This window comes from Anas acuta, chromosome 4 (assembly GCF_963932015.1).
Source record: "Anas acuta chromosome 4, bAnaAcu1.1, whole genome shotgun sequence".
In the NCBI taxonomy this organism is placed as follows: Eukaryota; Metazoa; Chordata; class Aves; order Anseriformes; family Anatidae; genus Anas; species Anas acuta.
Window position 1 is genome coordinate 866826 of NC_088982.1, and position 25651 is coordinate 892476.

A 25651-nucleotide genomic window follows, 5' to 3' on the forward strand; every position below is an offset into this window, starting at 1 on the left:
CTGCCCTGACCGCTGCTGCTCCCCAGGCTGCTGCACGAGGCGGACGCCGGGCACCTGAGCTTCGTGGAGGAGGTTTTTGAGAACCAGGTCCGGCTGCCCGGGGGGCAGTGGATCCAAATGGCCGATGCCTACACCGATGTGGTAAGGACGGTGTGGGGTCGGCGGGCAGGGGCTGGGGGGTCACCAGGCAAGGCTGCGGGTGCAATCCCTTGGGTTCGACCCCGTTTGTGCTCACTGGGGGCTGTCCCGGAGCCTGGCCTGGAGTGGGTACGGCCAAAAGGGCCGAGGGAAGCTGGCACAGGGCTGCAAGGGTCAGTGCCACCCTGGGTTTTTTTTTGGGACTGTTTGGTTGGGATCCCTGTTTTGTCCCGCAGAACGGGGAGAAAGTCCTGCACAAGGATGAGATCGAGTGTCCTCCGGGCTGGAAATGGGAAGACGTGGAGTGGGACACCGACCTCAACAGGGCCGTGGATGAGAAAGGTACAAGGAAGCAGCAAGGGGCAGTTTTCATCCCCTTAGCTCTGCCCGTCGTGGTGTTCCCTCCCACGGTCCCATCGGGTACCAGGGGTGACGAAATCCCCTCTGTGGCTGCCTGAGCTGCAGGAGAAGGGGGTCAACCCTTGGGGGGTCCCTCACCCCCTTTGCTCTGTCCCAGGTCTGTGGGGTGGGCAGCCACAACAGCATCGCTCCCCTCGCTGCTGGGGAAGGGCCTTCACGGGGGGGCTTTTGGGGCTTCTTTGCCCAGTTTAGGGGAATACCACCTTGTGCCTGGACAAAGCTTGTTGTGAAAACTGCTCCAGCTCTGGGTGTGAAGAGAGCCGGGAGGCCGGCGGGGGGTGGTGGTGGGCGGGGGGTGGTGGTGGCCTCTTCACCCGCGTGTCCCCTTTGTCCCCAAGGCTGGGAATATGGCATCACCATCCCCCCGGACCGCAAACCCAAGGCCTGGGTGCCGGCCGAGAAGATGTACCACACCAACCGGCGGCGGCGCTGGGTACGGCTCCGCCGGAGGGACCTGGCACAAATGGAGGCCATGAGGAAGGTAGGCCGGGCCTGGGGAGAACGGGGGTGGGAGCAGCTCATGGCCATGTCCCCGTCCCCGTCCCCTCCCTTAGAGCCTGGTGGTGCTTTGGGGCCTCTGTGGTTCGCCCCTGGGGGGTCGACATCTCCCAGGGGTGGAGGCCTCTTTGTGGGGTGAAGCTGCTTAGGGGAGAGCTGTGCTTGCAACCAGGGCTGGCCCAGGTCCCAGTCCGTCCCAGTCCCAGTCCTGCTTCCCTCTAGGTGGTGCAGTTGGACTGCGAATGCCACCGCAGCACGGCAGCGAGGTCCCCAGAATATTTCCTCCCGGTTTTCTCCATCTACGCACAGCTTTGGATAGAAATCCTGGGGTGTTCCCTGCCACCCCGTTTGCCAAAAGGGATGCAAATGTCCCGGGGAGGTGACAGAGATCTGGGGAGAAAAAAAAACCCTTTGTGTCCTCGTGACTGATGCCCTGGAGAGGTGACCCCATGGTGGCAGAGCCGTGGTGGCCGCCGCAGGGGTCAGAGGCGGTGGCACAGCAGGGGACAGGCTGGGATTAGGGAAGCGGTGGTGCTGTCAGGGCTGGGAAGGATACGGCCCTATTCTTGCTCTGCTCGGGCAGCCCCCAGCCCAGCGAGGACCTTCTGCAGGTGGGCTTCACCCAGCAGAGGGTCCTGAGCTCCCGTCAGGGACCTCGGCACAGCACGGCTTTGGGGACCCCGCAGCAGGCAGCAGCTGGAGGAGGCTGAGCTCTTAGCTTGGGTGGGCACAACCCTGACCCCACAGAGCTCAGGACGACCCCCCACACATGTGGGCATCACCCATCAGCCGGGCTGGGGTCCTGCTCTCACCCACGGAGGGCTTTTGGGGGTGGTGGGACCGAGCCACCCCACCCCGGCCACCGGTGCTGAGCGCCTGTGGGGTCCCGTTTGGCAGCACAAGCAGGAGGAGCTGGACGGGGAGGGCTGGGAATACGCCTCGCTCTTCGGCTGGCGCTTCCACATGAAGCCCCGGCGCACCGATGCCTTTCGCCGCCGCCGCTGGAGGCGCAGGATGGAGCCCCTGGAGCGCACCGGTGCCGCCGCCGTTTTCGCCTTGGAGGGGGCCCTGGTAGGTACCCGCCCGCCGCCCGCTGTTTGTTTAGCTCATGTTCTGGCTTTCCTGATACTCGGGATTTCATAATCCGTTGGCTTTTCCAATAGCTGAATGAAAACCAACCGCGGCAGCACAAAGCCCCTATTATTGGGCTTTTTTTTTTCTTTGTTTTTTTTTTCTTTTCCCCTTTTGGCTCTTTTTTTTTTTTTTTTTTCCCCTTCCTCTGCTCCGTGCTGTCCTGCCCCCTGGCCAAGGGCTGAGCCACGACCTGTCTGGGACGAGCTGCTCCGGGGTGTCCTCTTGCTTTGGAGCTTGGCGTACATCGGCTGGTCCCATTTGGGGGGTCCTGGCTGCCACCCACCCCCACGGGGACCGGTGGGACACCTGGTTTCACCCTCAGACCCATCCATCCTAGTTTTGGCCAGACAAACCTCCTTCTGCATCCTTTGCATGGCACTCATGGGGGCTCTGGCTGGAAAACCCCATAACGTTTTAAGCCCCCCGGCTGTGTTTATCCCCCCCAGTGCTATGGGATGGGGGGGCAGTCACTGGGTGGTGGCTGCCCCCTTGCAGAGGGGCTGCTGGAGGGTGCCCACCGGGCTGTGCTGCTGCAGTGCACCCATGGCTCAATTTGGGGGGTCCAGGTGGGGGACATCTGATAGGGCTGCCTTGGGGATGGTCCCGTAGAGCATCGTGGCCCCAACACAGCGATCAAATCCCCCTACACCAAGCCTGAAGTGTAAATTTTCCCCACTTGAATCTCAGCACAATGCAAGGAAAACCCTCGGCGGTGTCAGGTCCCAGGAGTTTGCAGATTTGTGCCCTCCTGGCTCCTCTCTCACACCCGGGCATATTTCGCAGGGCGCTCCAGTTCCCAATTTCACACCTCGGGAACGAGGGCGCTGAGCCACAGGGGTGCTGAGGATGAGGAACACGGGGTCAGCGCTGATTTTTCTCTGTTTTCGGTGCTTTTGAAGTGCGGGCAGCGGGAGGCAGCTTCCCTTGGCTGAGGCGTGCAGGGTCCAAGGCTCGAAGCACTTCTCCTGCTGCCCGATCTGAGCGCAACGAAGCAGAGCAGGGATTTTGTCAGGAGAGGGAGCCCGGAGCCTCCCCGAGCTCAGATTTTACCCAGGCTGGGGATTGTGACTGCCACTGATTCCTGGAGCCTCCCACAGCCCCTCCTGCCTGCTGGCTCCTGTTTTCCACCACCCTCTCGCCCACGTCCCCGTGCCCTTTCTGTGGCCGTGGCTGGGTTTGCCCGTGCGTGGCGCAGGGAAACCGAAGCGGAGGGAGGAATAAAGTGCAAAGTCAGGCAGAAAACACCAGCACCCCATTCCCTGAGCTGTTCGTGAGGGTTGTTTTCCAACAGGAGGGTGATACCGAACACACCAGAAGGAAGGTGTCTTGGATGCAGGAATGTGCACGGGATTTGGGGTTTCAGGGGGGAGTCTCAGCCCGCGGGGCTGATGCCCACAAAGCACCCGGAGCTTTTGCTTCTCACAGTGGGTCCAAGCTGATGAATGGGGAGCTGGTGGTACAGGAGGCTTTTAGCACCCGAAATGTTACACCGTTTGCAGCACTGTGCTGTCATTTCCAGCTCGTGAGCTCCTCTCCAGCCTGCATTTCACCCTGCGCCCACCCCATGAAAGCTGAGCATCTTTCCGAGTCCTTTCACCCCGGACTGGGTGGCTTGGCCCCCACCTCTGCCATATCAGCCTCCTTCCCTCTTGGGGATGATGTGTCCTGGTTTTTCTGGGACCTGCTGCATAGCAGCTGGCTCGTCTCTGATGGTTACAGGAGACAGACCGCAGCCACGGCTCCACGAGCTCTGCGGCTCGGGGCCGTCTCCAGTTTCGGATGGAAATCCCAGAGGCTGTTCCCTGGAGCTGCGAGCAGCCCTCCCACCCCGTGAGCCTCATTTCTTCTGATCCTCCTCTGAGCAGCAGCTGAGGGAAGCCTTTTTGGCTGGAGGAGAGCTTTGGGGTTTCCGTACCAGCCTGGAAAATCTTGCCTGTCTCCACCGGCTTCTGCGTTCACCCCAGCTTTGGCTCTGCACCAGGTGTGACCGACCCTGGTCCAAGGTGGTTTAGGGTGGTGGGAACCCCCTTTTGCCCTGCTGCATGGATCTGGAGCATTTTGGAAAGGCAAAAAAGCCTCTGCGGACCACCTAAGCTCCTGATCTGTTTTCGGGACCGGGTGGCTCTGGGATCCAGAAACTCCATCCCAAACCCTTTTTCATTTTTCCTTCCCTTCCCTTCTTTTTTTTTTTTTTAAACGCTCCCGTCTCTCCCTAGCATCTGATAACTGAAAATACTCAGAGATCAGCTTTACGCTGCCTGGAAAGCCATCTTTATGCTCCTTTTCCTGCAACTATTTCAAGCGGGACGTGGCAATTAAGAGGTGCTAAGCGGCCAAAACAAGAAGAGGAAAGAGCCTTGGCCAAGGTCGACCCGGGCTCCTTCCAAGCAGCGGCCGGGGCGTTTCTCTGCGCTCGACACCAGCTGTATTGCTGTTTCCCGAGTTTATACCCCATTAATTTTGCTCACAAGGGGACTTTGTGAAATCGCTGTAGCCGCTGCCCCAAGAAGAAGAGTGCTGTGCCTTGCGGAGGGGCTTTGCTGAAATTCGGGTGGGTGGCAGAGGAGCCAGGACCCATCGGCTGTGGGTTGGGGTCCCTCAGCTGCTGGGTGAGGAGGAGGAGGAGGAGGAAGCAAGGCCATCTGACTCGGTGGCTCTGGGGCTTTGTTGACCCATCCCATTAACTCCCAGCATGGTATGGGTCAGGATCTGGGGTGCAGGAGAGCCCCAGGGTCACCCCATGGGTGTCCCCAGGAGCCTGACATCCCCTCGGACACCCCTGTGGACCAGCACCTGCAGAGGTCCCAGTACAACCAGTATCCCACTGTCTCCCAACCAGTCTCCCATTGCTTTGTCTTGCAGGGGGGAGTGACGGACGACCGGAGCGATGACGGCAAATCTGTGTCCACCCTCAGTTTCGGTGTCAACAGACCCACCATTTCCTGCATTTTTGACTGTGAGTCCCCAAGGGGAGGGCAAAATTCTCCGGAGCAGCAGCGTGGGGGCTCCGCTGCGGGCACCCCATGGCCCCAAATCTCCTCCAGTGCTGATGGGTGGGGATGGGGCTGGGCACGGCTCCTTCTTGGGGACGTGGGCACGGACTTGTGGTGCTGCCAAAGCTCACCCTGAGCTTTTTTCTCACCAATTTCCCATTCCCCTGGCAGATGGGAACAGATACCACCTGCGCTGCTACATGTACCAGGCTCGGGACCTGATTGCCATGGACAAGGACAGCTTTTCAGGTGAGCCCAGCTGCGTGCATCCACGTTTGTGCTCATGATTAGCGCTCTGATGAACGCCGGTAGGGTCACTGAAGCAAATTTCTGCAGCTTTGGGGTGTTTGTAGGGGTGTTTGGCAGCCGTGCAAAGGTGCAGTGAGCACCTGGGCGCGGACAGGCACCGTATCCTGCATCCTCAAGAGGATTTCTCCTCCGAGCTAAGAGCAAAGGGCTCATGGTTTGGGGCTTGCTGCGAACCAAGGGGCTCTGCTGAAGGAGAGAGACCCCGTTGGTTAGGAAATAAAAAGCTCTTTTGAAAATTTGGGTGGGAAAGAAAATACCTGAGAGTGGCAGATGGTGGTGGGGACATCTCAGAAAATGGAATGAAATAGGAGTTGAAGTTAGGATCAGGTGCGTCGTGCTGGAGGTCGATGGGTGTGGGTTGCTTGGGTGCCGAGGCTGCAAAGAAGCATCCTAAAAACAAGGTTGCTTGGTTTTAGGAGCATTTTGTTTGCAGCAGGGGCAGAAGCGTGGATGTGGAAGCGGGGACATGCTGGGGGCTGTCCTTTGGAGCCCGAGCTGGGTGAGGACTGGCCCTGCAGCCGGGTGGCCCCATGTCCTTGTCCCCACGGCTCTTTGGTGCTTGTGACTCCAGCTGCCTTTGTGCACGGCCGTTAGTGCTTCCGTGTCATTTTGAGGTGGAAAACCAGCAAAATGGGGATGTTGCTATTTATCCCTGAGTCAGAGCTGGGGCTGGGGAGATGCAAAAAATCCCAAATGCTGCGTGGTGGGGCTGTGTTTGGGACGTGAGCACCCCTCAGCAGCGGTGCCCATGGGTGGGCGCATCCTGCAGCCCCCCAAGACCCTCGCTGTGACCACCCCACTGCGGGGATTCACAGAGGGACCGGGTTTGGGATTCCTCCTGGGGCTGACACAGAGGTGATGGACATTGGGTGAGATTCAGGGACAGTCCCCAGAAGCGGTGACATCCCCGTGCCGGGCAGCAGCACCGTGGTCCCCGGGGGGCTCGGGCTCCCCCCGCTGTTTGGAAGCAGAGGGGTGCGAGGTAGGGGCAGAAACACCCCGGAGAGGTGCAGGGGCACCCAAACAATCACCCAGTGTCTGCGCCCACCGAGGTCCCGTCTCCACAATGGGGTTGTTGTTCGCAACGGTGGGGACCGAGGTGATCTCACGGCCCCGATGGCGGAGCGGGGAGGGAGTCCCTTCCCTCGGAAAAACCCAGCCAAGGACAACATGAGTAACAACATGCCACAATGTGGAATTGTGATCTCCGCTGCCTTAACAAAGCATAAAGGAGTTCATTAAGGGGGCTTTACACAGTTATAAAAATAAACCTTCTGTGCACACGAGGGTCTAAACAAAGGGGCTTTATGGAGGCCTCCTTTAAAAAGAAGAAGGGAAAAAAAAAGAGCAAAAAAGCAAATCCAAACCCATGTTTTTTTTTGTTTATTGTAACGCATTCTGCTTGCCTCTTACTGGAAAAAAGCGCGTAAGTGGAAAAGGTTCTTCCCAGCGTGAATAGTGCTCGCTCCAGCCGGCCACCTCGCAACCAGCCCGGCTCATTAAACACGTCTGCTGCGGTCCGGACGCCAAGAAGGAAAATACATCCCCCCGGCCCCCCCAGCCTCTGGCAGGGGGAGGGAGCTGGGGGATGCTGCCCTGCTCCGCCAGAGCTTGCTGTGGGGTTTTTGGGGCTGAGCTCCATGCCCAGGGCATGCAGGGGTTGGTGTGCGCCCCTGTCAGCTCCCCGTGCTCTGCGTGGGGGGCACGAGAGCTCCTGTGGGGCTGGGGTCCCCTCCTAGGACTGTGGGGTTTTTGCAGTGCCGAGCGTTCATGGGGTCTGCTGTGCTCCTGGCCACCAGCAGCTCTCCTGGGGCTGGATTTGGGGTGACCTGGGGGGGACACCAGAGCGTGCTGGTGGCTCTCCGTGCGCACTGTGGTGTTCCTGCGTGTCGTGGGACGTCAGGCTGGCTGCCCAGAGCAGGGCTGGTCCCTGTCCTTCTCCAAGGGTCCATCAGGTCACCGTGACGTGCAGGTGCCCAGAGCCTTTTTTGGGTCAGGTGAGGTGCAGCCGTCCTGGAGACCTCATCCTCGACGGGGACCAGTAGGTGCTGCCAAATTTAAAAGGGTCTTCAGCCCCCATGGGGCCTTACAGTGTGACCCCAAATATAAAAGGGTCTTCTTGCCAAATATAAAAGGGCGTTCAGCCCCCATGGGGTCTTACAGCGTGACCCCATGGCACAATTTTGGCCTCGGTCCCTGTCCTGCCTCTGAGGCTGCCTGGAAGGGAAGGTGTCGGAGGGGACTCAAATTTCAGGTTTCCGCTGCTAATTGATCTCAGGCTTCCTGTGTTAATTGCTCTTGCTGTTGGGGGAGGCTGCTCCTCACTGCTGCTGCCCGCAGCGTTTCCCCAGGTGGGGGTGAGGCTGTGGGAACAGCCCCAAATAGTGCCCGAATGTGCCCAAAATCCAGGCTCTGTGAGGCACCTGCAGCTCCCCATGCACCTGGTTCAGGGTCTGGTCTTCACATCAGGGTCAGGCTTGAAGTCACTGCTCACCCACACTCTTTTGGGGAAAAGAAAGCCACAAAATAAGCCAATAAATGAACTTTTTGTGCTTCCTTGCTCCTTGTGGATGGGGCTAGGAGTCATGAAAACAACCTGGACCAAGACAGACCAGGTCAGACGGAGAGGAAATTTCTAATGCTATGGCAGCAGAGCGCTGGGAGATGGTCACAGCACCTTCACCAGCTGGAGATACCGCCCGAGGACAGGGTTGCTCTGGTTTATGTGGTCTCAGGGGATATCTGAAAGGTTTGGGACAAAATCCTTCATTAAAAGTTTTTAAGGAAGGGAAGCTGCATTGGAGAAGAAGGAAGGTTTTTGCATGGTTTCTATGATTTTAGAATAGTTTCTGCATAAATAAACTGCTAAGTTGTGTGCTACATTGTGGTTTTCTTGCCCCAAAAAGAGCTGCAATAAGCAGAGGTCTGGACCGGCCCTTTATGAGGAGCAGTTCCACAGGCTGAGACTTTTGAGCTTGAAAAGGGAGGATTTAGGCTCAGCAGGATGGAAACTTGCAGAACTCCAGGTGGCCTGGGTGGGCAGGGGTGGGCTGCTCCTCTCCTCATGAAGGGCCTGGGGGGTTTTGGAGGGAGACAGGACCGCAAAAACCACGAGGGGAGCCTGGTTATGGTCTGATTCAGCCTTTAACCTCTTGCCCACCGCCCCTTGCAGATCCGTATGCCATCGTTTCCTTCCTCCACCAAAGCCAGAAGACGGTGGTGATGAAGAACACCCTGAACCCCACCTGGGACCAGACGCTCATCTTCTATGAGATTGAGATCTTCGGGGACCCCCAGAAGGTGTCCGAGTCCCCTCCCAACATCGTGGTGGAAATATACGACCACGACACCTACGTAAGTGCGCTGGGGCACTATTTCATGTAAACTACAGGAAAATTGGCTGAGCCTTCGTGGTGTGAATGTGCTGGGGTAAACGGGAGAAACACCCAGCACCATTCCTGCCCTCTGGGCTGCAGACCTGTAGCATCTCTGGGTGGCTCAGGCACTGACCTGGACTTTTGGATGATAAAAATCCAGCGAGTGGCCGTGCCAATGATGCCCGTGGTGCCCTGCTGTAGTTTCCAAGGCTGCGTGGATGTGCTGTGTTGCACAGCAGCCCAATTAGCCATGGTTCCTTGTGAAAAAAAAGCTTGGGACAGGATTTAAAGCAGTTGTGGGAGCAGGAGGACCATGCGCTGTTTGCCCAGCTGCCCACAGGATCCAAAGTGCCTTGTAGTGATGGCATTTTGGAGATAACCCCAAATGCCACAAGGGCAGGAGGGCTTTCAGACCCCGTGTAAGAGCAGTGCCTGAACGCACGGCACCACCAACACCTCGGGAACATCTCGGTGCATCTCCCCCCTCCTCTCTTCCCTCCTCGGGGTGGAGGTGGTGTCGTGCCCTGCAAAGAGAGCCCTGACCTCTCTGCTGACCCCAAGGTCCTGCTTCAATTCCTGTAGCTGCTGTGCTGGGACCTAAGTTATCACACTTTTTGTCACTCCTGGGAAAGCTGGAAGCTCCTCGGGGTGGCAGTGAGGGCAGCCGGAGGTCCAGCTGGGGGCTGCAAACGGGCTCGTTGGGAGCTGCTGGTCCTGCTCTTGGGGCCAGCAGCTGGACTCGATGATCCCTGGGGTCCCTTCCAGCTCGGGGTGCTCTGTCGTTGTGTTCTGTCCTTCTGTGTTGCTCTCAGAGCTCCTGCTCTGAAATTGTGCCATAGCAGAGGGATCTCACCTCCCGTTTAAGCCAAAATGTGCAAAAAGGGTGCGTTTCTAGTCCTAGCAGTAACAGGGAGGAGCTGGAAAACCTGGGTCTGTGCGGGCATCCGAAATCCTCTTTGGGTGGACGGGTTCCTCGTGGGTCAGAGCCGTGGCTGGTGTCTGAGGGGGGCTCCCTGTCCCTCTGCTGCCTTGCAGGGTGCGGACGAGTTCATGGGGCGCTGCGTGTGCAAGCCCAGCCTGCAGCGCTCACCGCGGCTCTCCTGGCACCCGGTCAGCAAGGGCAACAGGAGCGTCGGGGAGCTGCTGGCATCCTTCGAGCTGATTCAGAGAGAGAAGGTGAGCTCCCCGTCCTACTCTGACTGCAGTGTTGGCTTCTTCCCTCTGTGTCTCAGCACTTTCCCAGCCTTCGCTCGGTGCTGTTACCCCCGCTGGGCTCGGCGCCTCTCCGGGTGCCCCTGCGCAGCTTGCAGAGCACTGGGAAGAGGCTTGGTGCTGGATCCAAGCCTTGGCTGCTGGGATGCTGATTTGGGAGGTGCTGCGTCCATCCAGCCAGCCTGGCCAGGCTCACTTCGCTCCAAGCCTTGGCACCTCTGCGCCTCCGGAGGAGCCCAGAGCATCCAGCCCCAGCTTGCTGCCCTTTGCTCGGAGCAGAGTTAATTTCTGGAGGGGATTTACGAGAGCTGGGGTGGGCGGTTACTGCTGCAGCAAGCTGCCCAGCTCTGCTGGCTGCTCCCCTAACGAGCCGCAGGGGATGCAGGCTGCACCGCGGAGCCAGCCCGGGCTGGAGAGGCTGCTCTTCGTGCCCCGTGCGCTCTCGTTCCCTTTCCACCTTTTTCATCCCTTGCTTTTCCACTGGCTGCAGCCCAGCTCTGCCTCCGTGCCAAGGGAAGTGGATGGGAGCCTCCATCTGCCCCTCCTGCTTCCCCTTCCCGGCCCCCAGGTGCTAATTGGGAACGGGGTCCCGCAGCTCCCTCCTCTCTCTCCCTGCCATGTGGGTCCCAGCGCTGCTCCTGCATGCTGCTGGGGATGTGCTGGGGATACTGGGGGGACCGGGGATGTGCCCACATGGGGATGCTGACATCGGCCATACACCAATTCTGGCTGCATGGAGCCGGGCAGGTTGGCAGCCACCGGTGGAATACGGGACCTGATGTCCAAGGGAGGTGGTGAGGGGGTGCTGTGCGCCCCCGGGGAGGTTTCTGCTGCCAGGATGGGGCTGAATCATCTGCACGCTGCCTCTGCTGCCTCCTCACCCCATGCAGATGCTGCAGGACTGGGTGGGAAAGATTTTGGTTGATCCCAGCCGAAGGCAGCCTGGTGGAGGCAGAGCCCAGCTCCAAAACGTTTCTCATCTCCAGGAGTGCAAACGACAAATTGTGTGTTTTTCTCCTCCACAGCCGGCTGTCCATCACATCCCTGGCTTCGAGGTAATGCCTCCCTCCTGCTTGTAACTCCTTGGCCCTTCACCTCCAAGTGTCCCCTGCACTCTCCTGCCCCAAAACGCTGCTGGGTCTCAGCAGATGTATTCCTGACCTGAGAAAATTCAGCATTTCCATCGCGGAGGGCTGTGCTTCCCAGCACGCTTCCTACCCAAAAGCCCAGTGAAGGCATTAACTGATGCTGGGTTTTTGAAGGTTTTAAGTCACCTCCACTGATTTCTTACACTGAGCCAGGGGAGGCAGAGATTTGGACAGCATCCTTTTTCCCATTTGGCTATCAGCTGCAGTTTAAAAGTCCTAAAAGCGTATGGTTTTGAGCTGCTCTAACTTGACTTTCTGTCTCTTCTCCAAACAGAACGAGCTCTCCTCCAGTCTGGATGAGGTGAGTCTGGAAGATTTTTTTTATCTCCACGTCTTGGAAATTGTTACAATCCCCGGGGCAGCCACTTTTCGGATGGGTTAAAGTCATTGCATTAGGATTTTAGTAACGAGTGGTGACCAGCAGGATGGGGTGGATGGCTCTGCCCGTACCTCAGGAAGGGCTCCCGAGGCAGGGCACGTCGGGTGGTATTTAATTAACCTTTGTGGGGTGTGTGTGCATGAGGTCTGCTGATGTTCCACCTGGCCAAAACAAAGCATGTGAAAGCCCAAATGCTGCGCTGACCTCTCACTGGACCTCAGCTGGAAACCCCCATGAAAAGCTTGCAACTTTTTTGGGGGGAATTCACCATGAATTGTGGCATGTGCTGGTGTGTTCCATTTGCTCTAAACGAAATCCAGACAAAGCTGTACACCCTGCAGAGCCCATCGCTGGCTGAACCGAGCACTGCCAGGGTGGGCTGGGGTCTTGGAAAGCCCAAGGCAGGGAGCTGAACGAGGGCACCACGCTCTGAGTGCTGCGGTGGCCCTAGGAGCCAGGCAACCCCCAAGTCTGGGAGACGAGCGATGAGGAACCTGGGGCATGGGAAGAACTTGGCCACCCTCTGAAGGATTGGATGGCGTGAACACATCTTTGCAAAATTAGTTTCTTCCACCCAAAGTGGAAGCTTTTTCCATCAGCCGTTCCTGGTGGTGTGGGAGGGCTCGTCTTCGTGCTCCACGTGTGCTGAGATGGCTGAGCTGGTGGAAACGTAACCATCTCTCTGCTCTTTCTCCTCCATTTCTTGCCACTGCCATTTCTGGACTGGGCACTCCACAGCTCTGCGCCCCCGCCTTGTTCTCCGAGGGGCTCCTTCAATGGGTACCTTTTATGCTCGGACACTCGGCTCCCCTCTGTTCCTTTGCCTCTGCCCAGAAAGCAAATCCAGACGCAACCTGGCTTCACCCCCTGCCCTGCAGGAGCCCCCTCCAATCCAGGTCCCTCAGTTTGCATCCCAAAGAGCAATGCCAAGAACCCCCGGGGGCAGCCAGGCTCATGCACACCCCAGATTTGGGTTCATGTTGTGGCTGGATGGCCAGGCTGGCACCAGACCTTCTCCTGCCTTGCTGTTTGGTGGAAGCAGGAGCAGCCCTTTTAGGACGCACCCCCTCCACGCACTGGGATTTAGCTTTAACCTCGAATTGCTCAAACAGGGAGAAGTTGCCAGTCATTGTTTCAGCTGGGCTGAGCCACGTGGATTTTCGCTCACCTCTCTTCTATCCCCGCGTGAAAGGCAGGGTTGGACGAGGTGGTCTCCAGAGCTCCCTTCCACTCTGATTCCCCCCCGACTTGGCCCCACTCAAAAAAAAAATCAGCTTCCAGCTGCCCCCACGGGCCTTTGCATGGATGTCTTGTGCTTCCTGCTGTGGCTGGGAGTTGCTTGTTCCCCACCATGACCCTGAATCCTCCAAGGTGCCTCCCTGTGCCTGCCCATCCCCAAAACTCTCCCCCTTTCTGTCCCAGCTGGTGAAACCTCTGATGCTCCAGCAGCGATCTGGGAGAAGCACAGCCCCAGCTGGAGGCGTTGCAGTGCTGGGAGCCAGCCGGGTGCTGTTGCTGGCAAATCTGCTGGTGGACCCTGCTGATGGGGCAAGCAGGAGCTCTTTCCCCAAGGCTTTCCCCTTTTCCCTTATGGATTTGCCAGAGGACAGAAAAATTGAAATAATCTTTAGTCCAATGGCTATGAGGAAACGCAACACATGGCATTTGTGCCCGTGGAAATTTAGAGGGGAAAAGTACTCCCTTTTGGGGAAGAGACATCATATTTTGAGCCTTCCTTGGGGCCTGGAGATGAGGTGACTTCTCCAGCTGTGTCTCTGGTGAGCAGCTAAAGTGCAACCGAAGCGCAATTAAAGATAGAAACAATTTTATTATTTTTTTTTTTCACCAAGCAAGGACAGACTGAGGCTTGTCCTGTTTCAGCCCCTGCTTGGGCACCTTGATGTGCTTTAGGTGCAGTGTGTGACAAACCTGGGGACAGCTCTCCAGGGGCCGTGCCGTCCATCCTGCCACCCCAAGCCTGACCCAGTACACACGGTTCAATTCAGCAGCCAGCAGCAGCTGCCACTGCAAAGCAGAGCTTAACATCTGGTACATCCAACATGCCACCGTGGAAAACCGCTTTGTAGTGCACTCATCTGCACATGCACATAAACCCCAACCAGTCCCATCCTTGAAATGCATACACGCTTAATTTAATGCAATAATGCTTCAGCCTGAAAAGGATGCCTCCCTCCTAAATTGGTTCCAACTGCCCTTGGTTGAGGGATGCATTTTTAGAGGTTTTGCTTTCATTCCTGCCTTTTCGGTGAGGCTGAACTCAAAGATCCAGGTCAAGAAGAACCCAAACCCTGGCAGGGCTCTGAGCCCATCCTCCCTCAGCAGCCAGGGAAATCTGGCTCCCTCCTTCCTCCTCTCTGAAGGCAAATTTTGGGTCCCTCGCCTGTTGTCTGGACTTGGTCTCACGGTGAAGGAATCCTCCTTCTGCCTGCACCTGAGCCAGCATCATTCTTTTATGGGATCAGTGTTAAACTAGTATCTTAAATCTTATCACAAAAGTCCCCCCAAAAACATACTTTTCAGTGCTGAATTGGGGTTACTCCTGCCATTAGTATCCCAGGAGTACTTTATATCCAACCACTTTCAGTATTAATTCAGAACTGCCCTATTGTAGGGACAGCTGATGGGCAACAAGTGGGCATTCCCCTGAACCATCTGCAGAACAGATGGACTGTTGGGGATTCGTAGGGTTAGTAATTAATTAGTTTAGTATCAGCCACGTAGCTCTGAAAACTGTGCTTTTAGCGAGTTGGTGGCATTCCTTTATTATTATAAAAAACAAATACATATTTTCTCAAATTCCTTAGAATCCGACAGTACCAGTGGGATCAGGGCCACGCTGTGTTAGGATAAAAGGCAGCCCTAGCTCAGGAAAGCTTGCGATTCCCTCAAAAGAAGATATAAGGTGGGAACACAGAAGAATAACATAAATTTATACATCGCACACAACACAGCAATAAAAATCCCGTGCTTTCAGGCAATGGGTATCCCAGGCCTTGAGAGGTGGCAGAGGCGTTTTACTTTGAATAATTACCTCTGCTGGTTGGACTTCGTGGTCGTGAAGGTCTTTCCCAACCCAAATTGTATGATTGTGCCGTGTGCCCCTTCTTGCAGCGGGGGTGACGCCAGCCTGCGTCCCATCGTGCTGCCCCTGCTGTGCCCGCGGGGCTGTGGGCTCACTGCACGGAGCTAACTCCAACCCCACTAATTGTCCCCCTGCTGCTGCTTCATCCGCTCTCCATCCTTCCCCATAACCACCTCACCGTCAGCCTGATCTAGAATTGATGTGGTTTCATCTCCTCCTCCCCCAGAGGAGATTGTGCCTTGGTTGGGGGCAGGAGATGCCTCTTCACTTCTCCCAAGCAAGAGGTGCTTGGTCTTTTTTGGGGTCAGATTAAAGGGAGGTGATGGGGCTGGTGCCCCCCCCGACCCTAAAACCTTTCCACCCCGCAGTCTGCAGACTCCGACCTGCCGTACCCGCCGCCCCAGCGGGAGCCCAACATCTACATGGTGCCCCAGGGCATCAAGCCGGTCCTGCAGCGCACGGCCATCGAGGTGAGTGGTGGGGAGCACACGGGGGGGAGACCCAAAAATGGGAGCCGAGCAGACCTGGTGGGCTCAGGGTCCGGCCAGCGCCGTTTTTTCTGCCTTCTCCTCGCAGCACCTGGAGGGTTTGGCTCTTCCTCATGGTGGGCCAACCTTTGGGTTTGCCTCCCTTTGCTGAGAAGCTCGGGGCAGACCCAGAGGGATGAGTTTGGCCCAGTCTTGTTAGAAATGGCTTGGTCTTCAAAATAGGATTAAATAAAAAAAAAAATAGGATTTATTAAAAGAATAGAGGTAAGCAAACAGTGCTGGGTGCACCGGGAGTCTCCGCTCCACTGGGACGCACACCAGTTACATCAAGCAGATGATTTTTATGCTCCCAGACTAATACATATTCATTCCTACTTCTAAAAAAATAGGTTATTATAATTAGCTTCTGGGGTCCAGTCCCTCCTACTGGAGCATGCGCATCAGTCTCCGGTGGTCCCTCTGGGGGTCTCTGGGGGTCTTTCATGCTGAAGGCTTGGAGTCTTCCTCTCCAAGTTTTTTTCTTGTCCTTCCCCTTTGTACTCCTTGGCACCGTGTCAAGTTTATAGAACATCCCCTGCAGGTCTTGTCTCCCAGCCCTCCTTCAGCTTCTTTTTTTTCTTCTTCTTAATCTCTTGGCCACCTGGCCAGATACCAGAGGCTTGCATAGTATCCCATAACAGTCAGTAGCTGTTATCAGTTGTTCTGAAACCCCCAGACCTCAAAGACTTGATACAAACACAAATAGCTTTCTTATTGACACTTCACCAGTAATTAAAACATTCCTCACCAGCCATTCACAGGGACAGTCACACCTAGAGCTGTGTTAAGTTAATCTCGAAGAAGACAAAAAAAAAGGCTGTAACTGTCAGAAATAGAAATTCGGAATAACAAAAGCAAACGGGTTCATAAATTTGAGGAGTATTTTCTGAAGATTTGATAAATTGACTAGAATGAGGGGGAGACTGGGACGCATCTGTGGTTCAAGGATTAAATTGCCAGTGCAGGGCCCAGAGGCAGACAGGACTGTTCTTTATGGACACGAATTGTTAAAAAATTCCTAACAGTCTTTCCCTCCCGTCCCCATCACCCTGCAGATCCTGGCCTGGGGGCTGAGGAACCTGAAGAGCTACCAGCTGGCCAGCGTCACCTCGCCCAGCCTGCTGGTGGAGTGCGGCGGGCAGCTCGTGCAGTCCTGCGTCATCAAGAACGTCAAGAAGAACCCCAACTTCGACGTCTGCGTGCTCTTCATGGAGGTGGTGAGGACCTGGGCCCCCACGGGGTCATCATCATCATCATCATCATCATCATCATCGGGAAGGGACCTCCGAGGGCCTATAAAACAACCCTGGGCTGGAGCTGATTCTGCCCTGCTCGGCCTAACCTCCCTTTGGGCAGTTTTGGGGTGGGTGCTGTGTGTAGTGACGTGTTCCCCCCAATCTCTACCCGCAGCGTTTGCCCAGCGAGAGCCTGTACAGCCCCCCCATCATCATCAAAATCATCGACAACCGGCCCTTTGGCCGCAGGCCCGTGGTGGGGCAGTGCACCATCCGCTCGCTGGAGGCCTTCTACTGCGACCCCTACCACGAGGAGGCCGACGGGCCCCAGGAGCACGCAGGTACCCGTGGTGCCAAGCCCACCACCAGCTGCCCCCCTCGCCCTGCCCCGGGAGGAGCTGAGGGTGGCTCTGTGTGTGGGTTTTAGCTCAACACGGCCATAGATCTGTTGTAAAAGGCCTGGGAGGTGCCAAGGAAGTCTGGCTCTGGGGCCTGTTGGTGGGTTGTGTCATGGCCAAGCCCCATGGACGTGAGTTTTGGGTGGTGTGAGGGCTCTGGGCATGGTCGAGGCTGCTCCTGGAGCTTGATCTGGAGGTGGTTTGGTTCTGGGTTCCGTAGCAGTTGGGTGTCCTGCTCATGCCCGTGCTTGCTCCGATTGCAGATGACGTGAGCCTCACGCCCAGGGACGACGTCCTCATTGACATCGATGACAAAGAGCCCCTTCTTCCTGCCCAGGTATGGGAAACTTTGCCACATTTTCTTACTTTGCACGTATTTTGACGTGGGGGGACTTGTCTGGGTGCAGGGCTGGGCAGAGATCAGTGCAAATGTGGGGTCATGGTTGGTCGTTGCCTTCTTTTCCCCAATGTTGCTCGTTGTTTGCAGCTCTGTTTTTTTGGCAAAGGGCTGTGGGGGGCACTGGGGCTGCTGGATGGCAACTGGATGTGCTTGAGCTGAGCTGATGAAGGAGAAACGTGTTGCTGCTGTCGCAGAAAGCAAATTTGGGCGTGCTGTGAGTCTGGGGGCTGCAGGACACCCACCTCCCTCTGCCAGCAGCTGTGGCCTTTTTGAGGCAGAGACCTCTCAGTGCCTTGATGCACCGAGCCAGTGGGGACCCAACAGAGGGTCTGGAAACCCTGGCCCGACTGCACGAGTGTCATTGGGAGGGAAAAGCAGCTTGAAAGAGAAAATACAGCTGACGGCCTCATTGGCTTTCCGTGTCCTTGCCGTTGGTGGATTTGTCTTGACTGTTTACAGTTGTGCTTCATCTTGTATCAGCAAAGTAACTGGAGCATGTCTGTAAAAATCACGGCGAAACGAGGCTTGGAACGGGAACCTGCGCTGCTCCAAATGAAAAAGCAACACCTTTTCTAGCCCGGTGCAGAAAGCACTTGACAGAAAAGCGAGGGCATCACCGAACAGCACGGGCAGGAGGGCTGGGACGTGGCGCATGGCTTTACCCCTGGTTTGCTGGGTGATGCCGGGCAAAAGATGCTGCTTTGTGGCACGAGGAGGTGATGTGGAGAGGGCACTGGTGGCCTCGGCAGGGTTTCTGGAGGCTGCTTGCCCTCAGCTGTGCCCTGGGCTGGTGGCAGCAGGGAGAGGTTGGTGGCATTTGTGGCATGGACCTGGTGCTGCAAGTGGGGTGATGATGGTCGGTGTGGTAGCTGCAGCTCGGGAGAGCTGTGATGACGTCAGTTCTGATTTTTTAGTAGCAAAATCTACCCGGATTTCATTTTAGATGGATGATTTTTTTTCTGGTGTATTCTGAAATCTATCGTTTACCTTTTATTTTCTCTCCTCTGAGGGAGCCGGGGCTGCTCAGCCTGCAAAGACACCTGCAAAGTCCCAAGAGAGAATTGTGATTCCCTCTGGGAACCTCTGTTTTTGCCCCAAAGATCCTTTATGAGCTTGGGTGGGCACAGAGGGGGCTGCAGAGGGTGCTGACCCCTGCTCCCCCGCTCTGCCATGCCCACCAGCGCCCAGACTGCCCTGATCAGATCACGTGGGTTTTTAACAAAAAGGCATCTCTTTTTCAACGATTTCACGGATTTTTCTTTTATTTGGACGCTTTCCTCGCTTTATTTTCTAGGGGGGAGAAATCAAGAATGGTTTTCGTGTTAGTTTTGCTGCAGTTCATTCTCTTGCAGTCTCCCCCCTGAGACCCATTCGCTGTTTTCCTGTTTTCCCCAAGTTTTGTTGCACCTGGAGGCGAGGGCAAGGAGGAAAGAGAAACGCAGGGCTCACGCTCTTCAATTTGCACACCAAAAATGGCACAATTTCAAGTTTCTTTTGGCTTCCATGGCTTTTATTGCAGTTAGCTTGGATAAGAAAATGAAAAAAAATCACCTTTATGGAGGGAACAACCCAAGGCATGGCCCTGGGGGTGCATCCCTGCTGGGAAATTTGTGCGTTTTCTATCCACAATCATGGGAAATCTCCCTTTCCCTAGCTCTGATGTTCTTCCCCGAGACCTTAGGGTGCTGCTTGTCCTGGAGGAGACCCCCCACACCACGGATCAATGTTTCATCCTCAGCACAGCGGGCTCTCTGTCCTCTCCTTGCCTTGGAAATTAGGGGCACCTAATTTCTGCAGCAGGGTGGGACCCAGCACGGGGACCTGGTGTGCTCCCGGTGGCTGGGTGCTGGAGCTGGAGGTGACCCGTGTTGGGTCTGCTGGAAGGAAACGAGGTTTCCTACCAACCTGGAGGCAAAAGGCATTTCTAGAAGGTGACAACCAGAAGGTGGGGTGCCCATCAGGGCTGGTGGCTGGAGAGGGGCTGCGGTGGCTGAGCCGAGGTCCCTCAGCCGGTGCGTGCAGAGCGAGGTGAGGTGAGTCCTTGCTCGTGTTTGACTTCCCTTTAACCAAAATAACTGACAGCACCGCGTTATACCCTTATTATTTATTTTTTTAATTTCCAGCAAAGGTCAGAAATGTCTCCCTAGCAGTGTCCCCAGCCCTGGAGGCAGAACCCCGTTCCCCCAGCACAGCAGCAGCACCTCCCTCCCCAGCCTGCCCCTGCTAGCAGGAGATTGTCATCATAATTCCAGCTGTGTGGGCTCAGGCAGGCGTTATTTTGGGACCCCTGCAGCTCCACAATAGCCCCTGGAGCACTTCTGAGCCCACCAAAAGCATCCAAGCCTCGGTGCAGCCCCGGGGCAGGTCAGAGCGGAGGCAGGCAGAGGGAGGTGGCAACGCCAAAACGCTCCTTTTCAGCATTTTCAAAGTGCAAAACTTTGGCACTTCTTCCCTGAAACAAACATTTCAGCAACAAAACACCCTGCCACGAATCGGATCGCTCCGGCTGACCCCAGATGGGTTCTCCTCTGTTTGTTTGTTTGTCTTTCAATCCTGCCCTTTGTTTGCAGGCAGGGGAGGAGGCGGCTGGTTCCTGGAAAGCCAGAGCAGAATTCCCCCCATCTCCCTCCCCCCAGCCTCCAAATCCTGGCCCTGGCCACCGTCCCTCCCCGTGCCCACCCCTGCTGGTGTCGGAGGTTGGGTGACCCACGTGCTGGTGGTCTGGCACCCATGGGATTTCTCCTGGGGATGGTTCCTGGGACCCCTGCCCATGGTCCTCGCAGCACCGTGACCTTGGCCACGGGAGCTGCCCGTGCATGTGTGCATGGGTGTGCTGCGTGGGGCTCCAGAGCCTCTCCTCATCCCTGCCAAGCCTGGCCTCGGTCCCTCCCCTGATGGATGAGGGGAACAAAGGATCATTTTGTTGTCCTCCTCCGAAAGAGAGCAAACAAACAGGCACAAAACCCCTCCGCGCCGGGGCTGCCGTCCGCCTCCTCCAAGCGGGGTGGGCAGCTCAGCCCGAGGTCTGCCTAAAACACGGCTGTGCACACGTGAGCTGGGAGGAACAACGCAAAGAAAAGCTCCCAGGACTCACAGAAAGGCAGTTTTTCTGCAACAAAAGTCTCCCAGACTCTGCCTTTCGGGTTTGCCCCTCTGTGGGATGCGCACGCAGTTTGGTTGTGCAAGCGCTGAGAGTGCTGGGGCTCCCTGAGTGCCTCTTGTCCTTGGTGCTCTTCTCCTGGGTCCCAAACCATGAGGTCCACCTGCAAAGCTTCTTTCTTCTTGATAAAACTCATGAAATTGTCATCACCTGACGGGCTCCCATTTTAATGGGAAATGAGCCCAGGAAATGGGAAGAGAAATCTTTCCCCCGTGGAGCAGCTGTAAATTCAGCATCTCCTGCTTGACCCAAGCTCTGCTGGTCAAAATCAACACCCAGCCCCAGCCCTGCCTCCAGGACGGGTTTCCAGCAGCCTCAGGTGCTCTGAAGGCTGCAGCCAAGGCTTGGGGCTCCCAAAATCACCTCGAAGGAAACTTGTTCAGCTGCAGGACGAGCTGCACCTGTGCTGGGCGTTTTGTTGGTACCAGACCTCGGTCCTGAGCTGCCCCAGCCCTGCTGCCCCCCTTTCGGCTCCAGGTGACCCCAGCCCTTGGTGTCCGCAGCAGGAGATGCTCTCCTGTCCCGGGACACATGGACAGCTTTAGCTTTTTTTTATATCATGTTTTTTTTGCTGCAGTTTCCAGCCAAAGACTGGGATAACCCCTCGCTTTCACCCACCCAAACCCTGTCCCACCTGAGGAACATTAACGAGTGCTGTAACGAGCACTTCTGGGGGTGCTTGGTCCAGGGACGGGGAGGGAAGGTGGAACATGTTGGGTTCATTCCTTTAATTTCTCCTGAAATGTGCTTTTGCTGATGTTTGTTGAGCATTGTTTCTCTAACCCCACTGACAACCAACCATTTTAATTTGTAGCTTGCCGAGGGTTTGACCAGCTCAGCACTAATTAACATGCCAGCTTCTCGGTCCGAACCTCATGTAGGTATTGCTTCGTTTCTAACTTATTTGCTCGATTAATTGTTTTAATGAACGGTACATTGATATATGTAAATATATTTCAAGATCTGCCAACAGGGGTGTTTCTTTCAGTGAAGGATCCCCCTGCTGCCCCAGAAGCAGGGCAGATTCCCCTCCTTTGTCATCAAAACAAGGAGGCTGGGAGGCAGGATCCTGCACGAGGTCGGGGTCTTTCCCTGCAGGAAGGCTTTGGCTTGTTGGTAGGGTCGGTCAGTAGCCCCGTTTTGGTCCATCAGGTGTGCAGGATGGTGCCCTCAAAGCATGGGGACGGGGCAAATAGGGATGGATTCCTCCTTGCACAGCTTCTCCTGCTCCCTTTATGTGCAATTCCTGAGCAAACCATGCTCTGGGGATGTGAGAAGGGCAGCGAGGCTGCTTTGCCTTCTTAGAGCTGACGGCACAGGGGAGCAATTTTTTTTCCAAGGGTGGAAAAAAAGCTGGAAAGAGCAAAATCCAAGCTAGGAGAGCACCTGGGGTAAGAGTTGGGTTGCAGCTTCCCATGGCAGCTCTACCTTTTGCATGCAGAAGCCCCCCCAGGGGCACCTTGGTAGGTTTGGCACAGGGTTGGAGGCACGTTGGCCTCCGGGGTGGCTCTCTGTATGGTAAAAATGGGTGCTTTTTGGCCCCACGTGCACCCCTCCTGCACTCTGGTCTCTCTCTGTGCCCCCCCTTTGTGGTGCAGAGGGTGGCAGTGCTGGATGCCGAGCCTGGAAACAAAAGGTCCATAAATAGCCTCCCTCCTCCCCTGTGTTCATCAGCATTTTTAATTTACACCAATATGTTTTTATTTTACTTCAAATAAAAATCCGAAGGAGGGGAAAAAAGAAAAAAAAAAAAAAAAGCTGCAAACCATTAATTTAAAATAAAAGCTACGGAATATTAGGCAGTAATAAGCCCCTTCTCCTGGCCTGCACCGGGACCCTCCAAGGCTGTGATGAAATGCAATAAAGCTCGTGTTGTAGGGAGCAGCGGACGTTCCCGGGGGAGCCGCGCCACCGAGGCGTCCCGTGCGCCTTCCTTCCTGGCTCCTTCTCCTTTACGGCCGGGGATCTTCGCACGAAAGCAGCATCTTCTGTGGCTGCAGAATGAGGCATAGGGACTGCAGCTGCTTAAATGTTAGGAAAAAAAAAAAAAAAAAAAGCTTTTACGGCCAAAAATTGCAGCCTGGTGTGGAGCGTGCGAGGGAGCTGACCGCGAGTGTGAACGCCCTGGAGCAGGGGCAGCGTGGTGGGACCGCATGGACCTGCAGCCCAGCCCCTCACTGTGCTCCTCAGCAGCTTTTTTGCTTCATCTCGAGGGTGTTGCTCAGCTGCTCCCCAGCAGGGTGCTGAGAAAACCTTGAAAAAACTGAGAAAACCTTGAAAAACCATGAGAAAACCTTGAAAAACCATGAGAAAACCTTGAACCCATCCCAGGCACAGCACTGACATCAACTTGGGGCTGCCGGAGCTGGAGCCAGCCTGAGAGCAAGCCCTGAGCCTGCACTTGTTTGTAGCCGGGTTTGTTCCCCTCCTGATCCCATCCCTCTTCATGCTCCTCTGGTACAGCCCCAGCCAAAGTTGTAGAGTCAGAAAAATCCGAAAATGCTGGGGCTGGAAGGGACCTTAAGGGCTATCTAATTCCCAAAGAGACTCATGACTTCCTAACGCCTCCGAACAAGCCCTTTGGTGAGCTACTTTCCCCTCCCTGTAATTATCCACAAATAATTGTTGGGAGAGCACAGGGGGCTATAGGGTGCCACGGACCGTGGGCTACAGCCTGCCCAGGCGGTGCCGTCCCCAAGGCAGGGTGCTAAGGAGGCACGGCTAAGAGCCTCAGGAAGGCACAGGGATGCTTCTGAAGAACTGCTTGAAAATGTTGGCAGATAGAGCCGTGAATTACCAAAAAGCTGATTGTGCCAACAACAAATAAGCCCGGTATTTTTCGGGGCAATAATGGGGTTGGGGGCAGTTTCCACCTCTGGCTTTCTGCCTGACCTCAGTGCCATCCTTTAAGCTGTCCTGGACCCTGTTTCCTCATTTGTGCTGTTCAGATGCTGCCGTTTGCATGGTTTAATTTGCTTGTCCGTGCTAATTAACCCGAAACATACTCAGATTTTTGTGGGTTCATTTTATCCAGAAACCCTCGTTCTGCCAGCAGGGCTCTGCGGGACTTTGTGCCCCGGGTACCTCTCAGCTGCTCCTTGGGCTGTCCTGGTGCTCCTTCTGAGCAGCACAAATGAGCCCTGGCGTGGGTGGCAGGAGGTGGGAGCTGGGGGTCCTGGTGTGCAGGAGGGGCGTGGAGCATCCTTTGTAGGACCGTGCGCATCCTTTGGGTTGATGCCCGTGCAGCTCCTGCCTTCCCAGCGGTGCGATGATCTGGCCAAAGGTCCCCCCTCCAGCCTCAGCTTGCAGGATTTGGGCACTTCACGACCATTCCCAGAGGAGAGGAGCCCACAAGGAGCCCTCGGACGTGGCTGAGCTGCAGCAAGGAGCCTCCCCGCTCCCTCGCGAAGCGCCACGAGGTGCTTTCTGTGGGTTCCTCGTACCCGTTAGTTTGGCTTGCGGTGCCTTGGTTGTAAGAAATACAAATAACCCATCACATGGCAAGTTAGCGAAGCTAACCCAAGCCAAAAAAAAAGAAAAAAAAAAAGAAAGAAGTCAGAATCTGTAAACTATTTGGAATAATTGGTTATTTGCTGTGTTTGCTAGTTCCAAATCAGAGCACATATTTTACGGCTTATCCTGTTACTGTTAGTTGGAAGGGCTCTGGGTGTTGGATGTCTCCAGCTGAAAATGGGTGCCAATAGCCCGTGCTGCAGCCCAGCCTTGCCCCCGGAGTGCTCTGGGTGTCCTTCTCTCTTTCCTGGCCTTCTGTCCACGTCCTGGGGACATCCCTGGCACTGCCACATCCCCGGTGCAGCACATGGGGTCTGGTCGGGAAGGCTGGTCCTGTCCTTGCCCAGCCCCAGGTGCTTTCTCCTTTGGATTTGAACAGGCTAGAAAACGACAGCAACAAAAACCTAAGAAAAAAACTCACGCCGAAGACAGTTTTGTCCACTTCTGAGCAAAATTAACAGCAGGTGAAAAAAAAAAAAAAAAAGAAAACGGAAAGGTGACACAGGCAGAAATGGGTCATTTCCCTTTTTCCATCTGAGAGTTCACACCGTAAGGGTTAACCAAAGGATGAGCCAAGTCATCTTGCAGCCTCCTGGTGTGGCTGCGTGTGCTTTCCTCCCTCCGGCACTGCAGCAGGAGAACCCCAGGGTATCCCAAAACCAGGTCCCTCCTGGGGAACAGGTCAGAGGCCGAGGGCACGGGGAGGTGCTTGGTGTTTTGGTGCCTCGGTGCCCTGCCTGAGCGCACTGGGGCGGATGAGGAGCACTAATGGGATGCTCTCCGAGGCTGAGATGCAGGGTGTCATCTCCTGCAAAAGCAGGGTAGCAGACAGCTCTTTTTGGAGGTGCATCCCTAAATGCCCAAGCTGTTTCTGCAGGGATCTCCTCATCCCAGCTGCGGAGCTCACTCACAGCAGGAAATCTGCCTCCCAGATGTGAGGTGAGGCAGTGGCTTAGCTTCTTTAGAGGCAATATTTCTTAGTGCTGTGATTAGCTATATTCCCACGGGGAAGACTGTGTAATCATTAGAGACTGCGTAATCATTAGAAGAGCAAAAATGACTATTAGGATTTCAGTTATCCCATGCCTGCTCTGCTCCTGGCTTTGCTGCCTGGCCGTGCCTCAGTTTCCCCACCTGCGAGGTGGCTGAATTTCACCAGGACCCATATACAAGCTCTCAGGTTCTCTCAGCTCCTTTTGCTCCGGACCAAAATGTCCTTTCCAATGCGTTTTTTGGGAGCTGGGTTGTGTTGGACAGCCCCAACATCCTCCTGTCCCATTTGGGGATGCTGCTGGTGCCTGGGCTTGCAGGATGAGGGAACCCAGTGGTAGGGGAGCGAACGGTGCTGGCTCAGCCCCCTGACAAAAACGAGGTCACAACCGGTGCCTTGCCCCCGTATGGAACAAAATGAGATGGAAAACATCCCACAGGTCTGCATATTGGGGTTTGGAGGAAGGAAGGATTTTAAACCCCTCAATACCAAAGTATTTTACCCCTGGGTAAAAGTCCTACACGGAGACCCGGCACAGCTTAAACCCCGTTGTATCCTCTGGAGGGGACTGCTGCTGGCTCTGCTGAACCCAAGACCTCATCCAGAAAGCCCTTCAGGCTGTGTCTGAGGAGCCTCATTGACTTCAGAGGGATTTGCACACTCGGCTGAAGTTAAGCATGTGTCTGAGTGCTGCTGCTGTGTCCAAGCCACAATTC

At 55.7% G+C, this 25651-nt stretch overlaps 1 protein-coding gene across 11 annotated transcripts in view; it reads left to right on the forward strand.

The window, feature by feature from the left end:
- DYSF (dysferlin) overlaps positions 1-25651 on the forward strand; it is an 81881-nt gene that overhangs the window by 20727 nt on the left and 35503 nt on the right. For 6 of the 11 annotated variants that reach the window (XM_068679484.1, XM_068679485.1, XM_068679483.1 and 3 more), the window contains 16 exons: positions 27-141; positions 375-480; positions 897-1039; positions 1954-2127; positions 5053-5146; positions 5355-5432; positions 8665-8846; positions 9905-10045; positions 11107-11136; positions 11504-11530; positions 12347-12388; positions 15080-15181; positions 16294-16455; positions 16649-16814; positions 17135-17208; positions 21246-21308. In XM_068679484.1, the coding sequence (XP_068535585.1) occupies positions 27-141; positions 375-480; positions 897-1039; positions 1954-2127; positions 5053-5146; positions 5355-5432; positions 8665-8846; positions 9905-10045; positions 11107-11136; positions 11504-11530; positions 12347-12388; positions 15080-15181; positions 16294-16455; positions 16649-16814; positions 17135-17208; positions 21246-21308 (1699 nt within the window). The remainder of the gene's footprint in view (positions 1-26; positions 142-374; positions 481-896; positions 1040-1953; positions 2128-5052; positions 5147-5354; positions 5433-8664; positions 8847-9904; positions 10046-11106; positions 11137-11503; positions 11531-12346; positions 12389-15079; positions 15182-16293; positions 16456-16648; positions 16815-17134; positions 17209-21245; positions 21309-25651) is intronic. The other 5 variants (XM_068679486.1, XM_068679488.1, XM_068679481.1 and 2 more) reach the window with 2 other exon arrangements.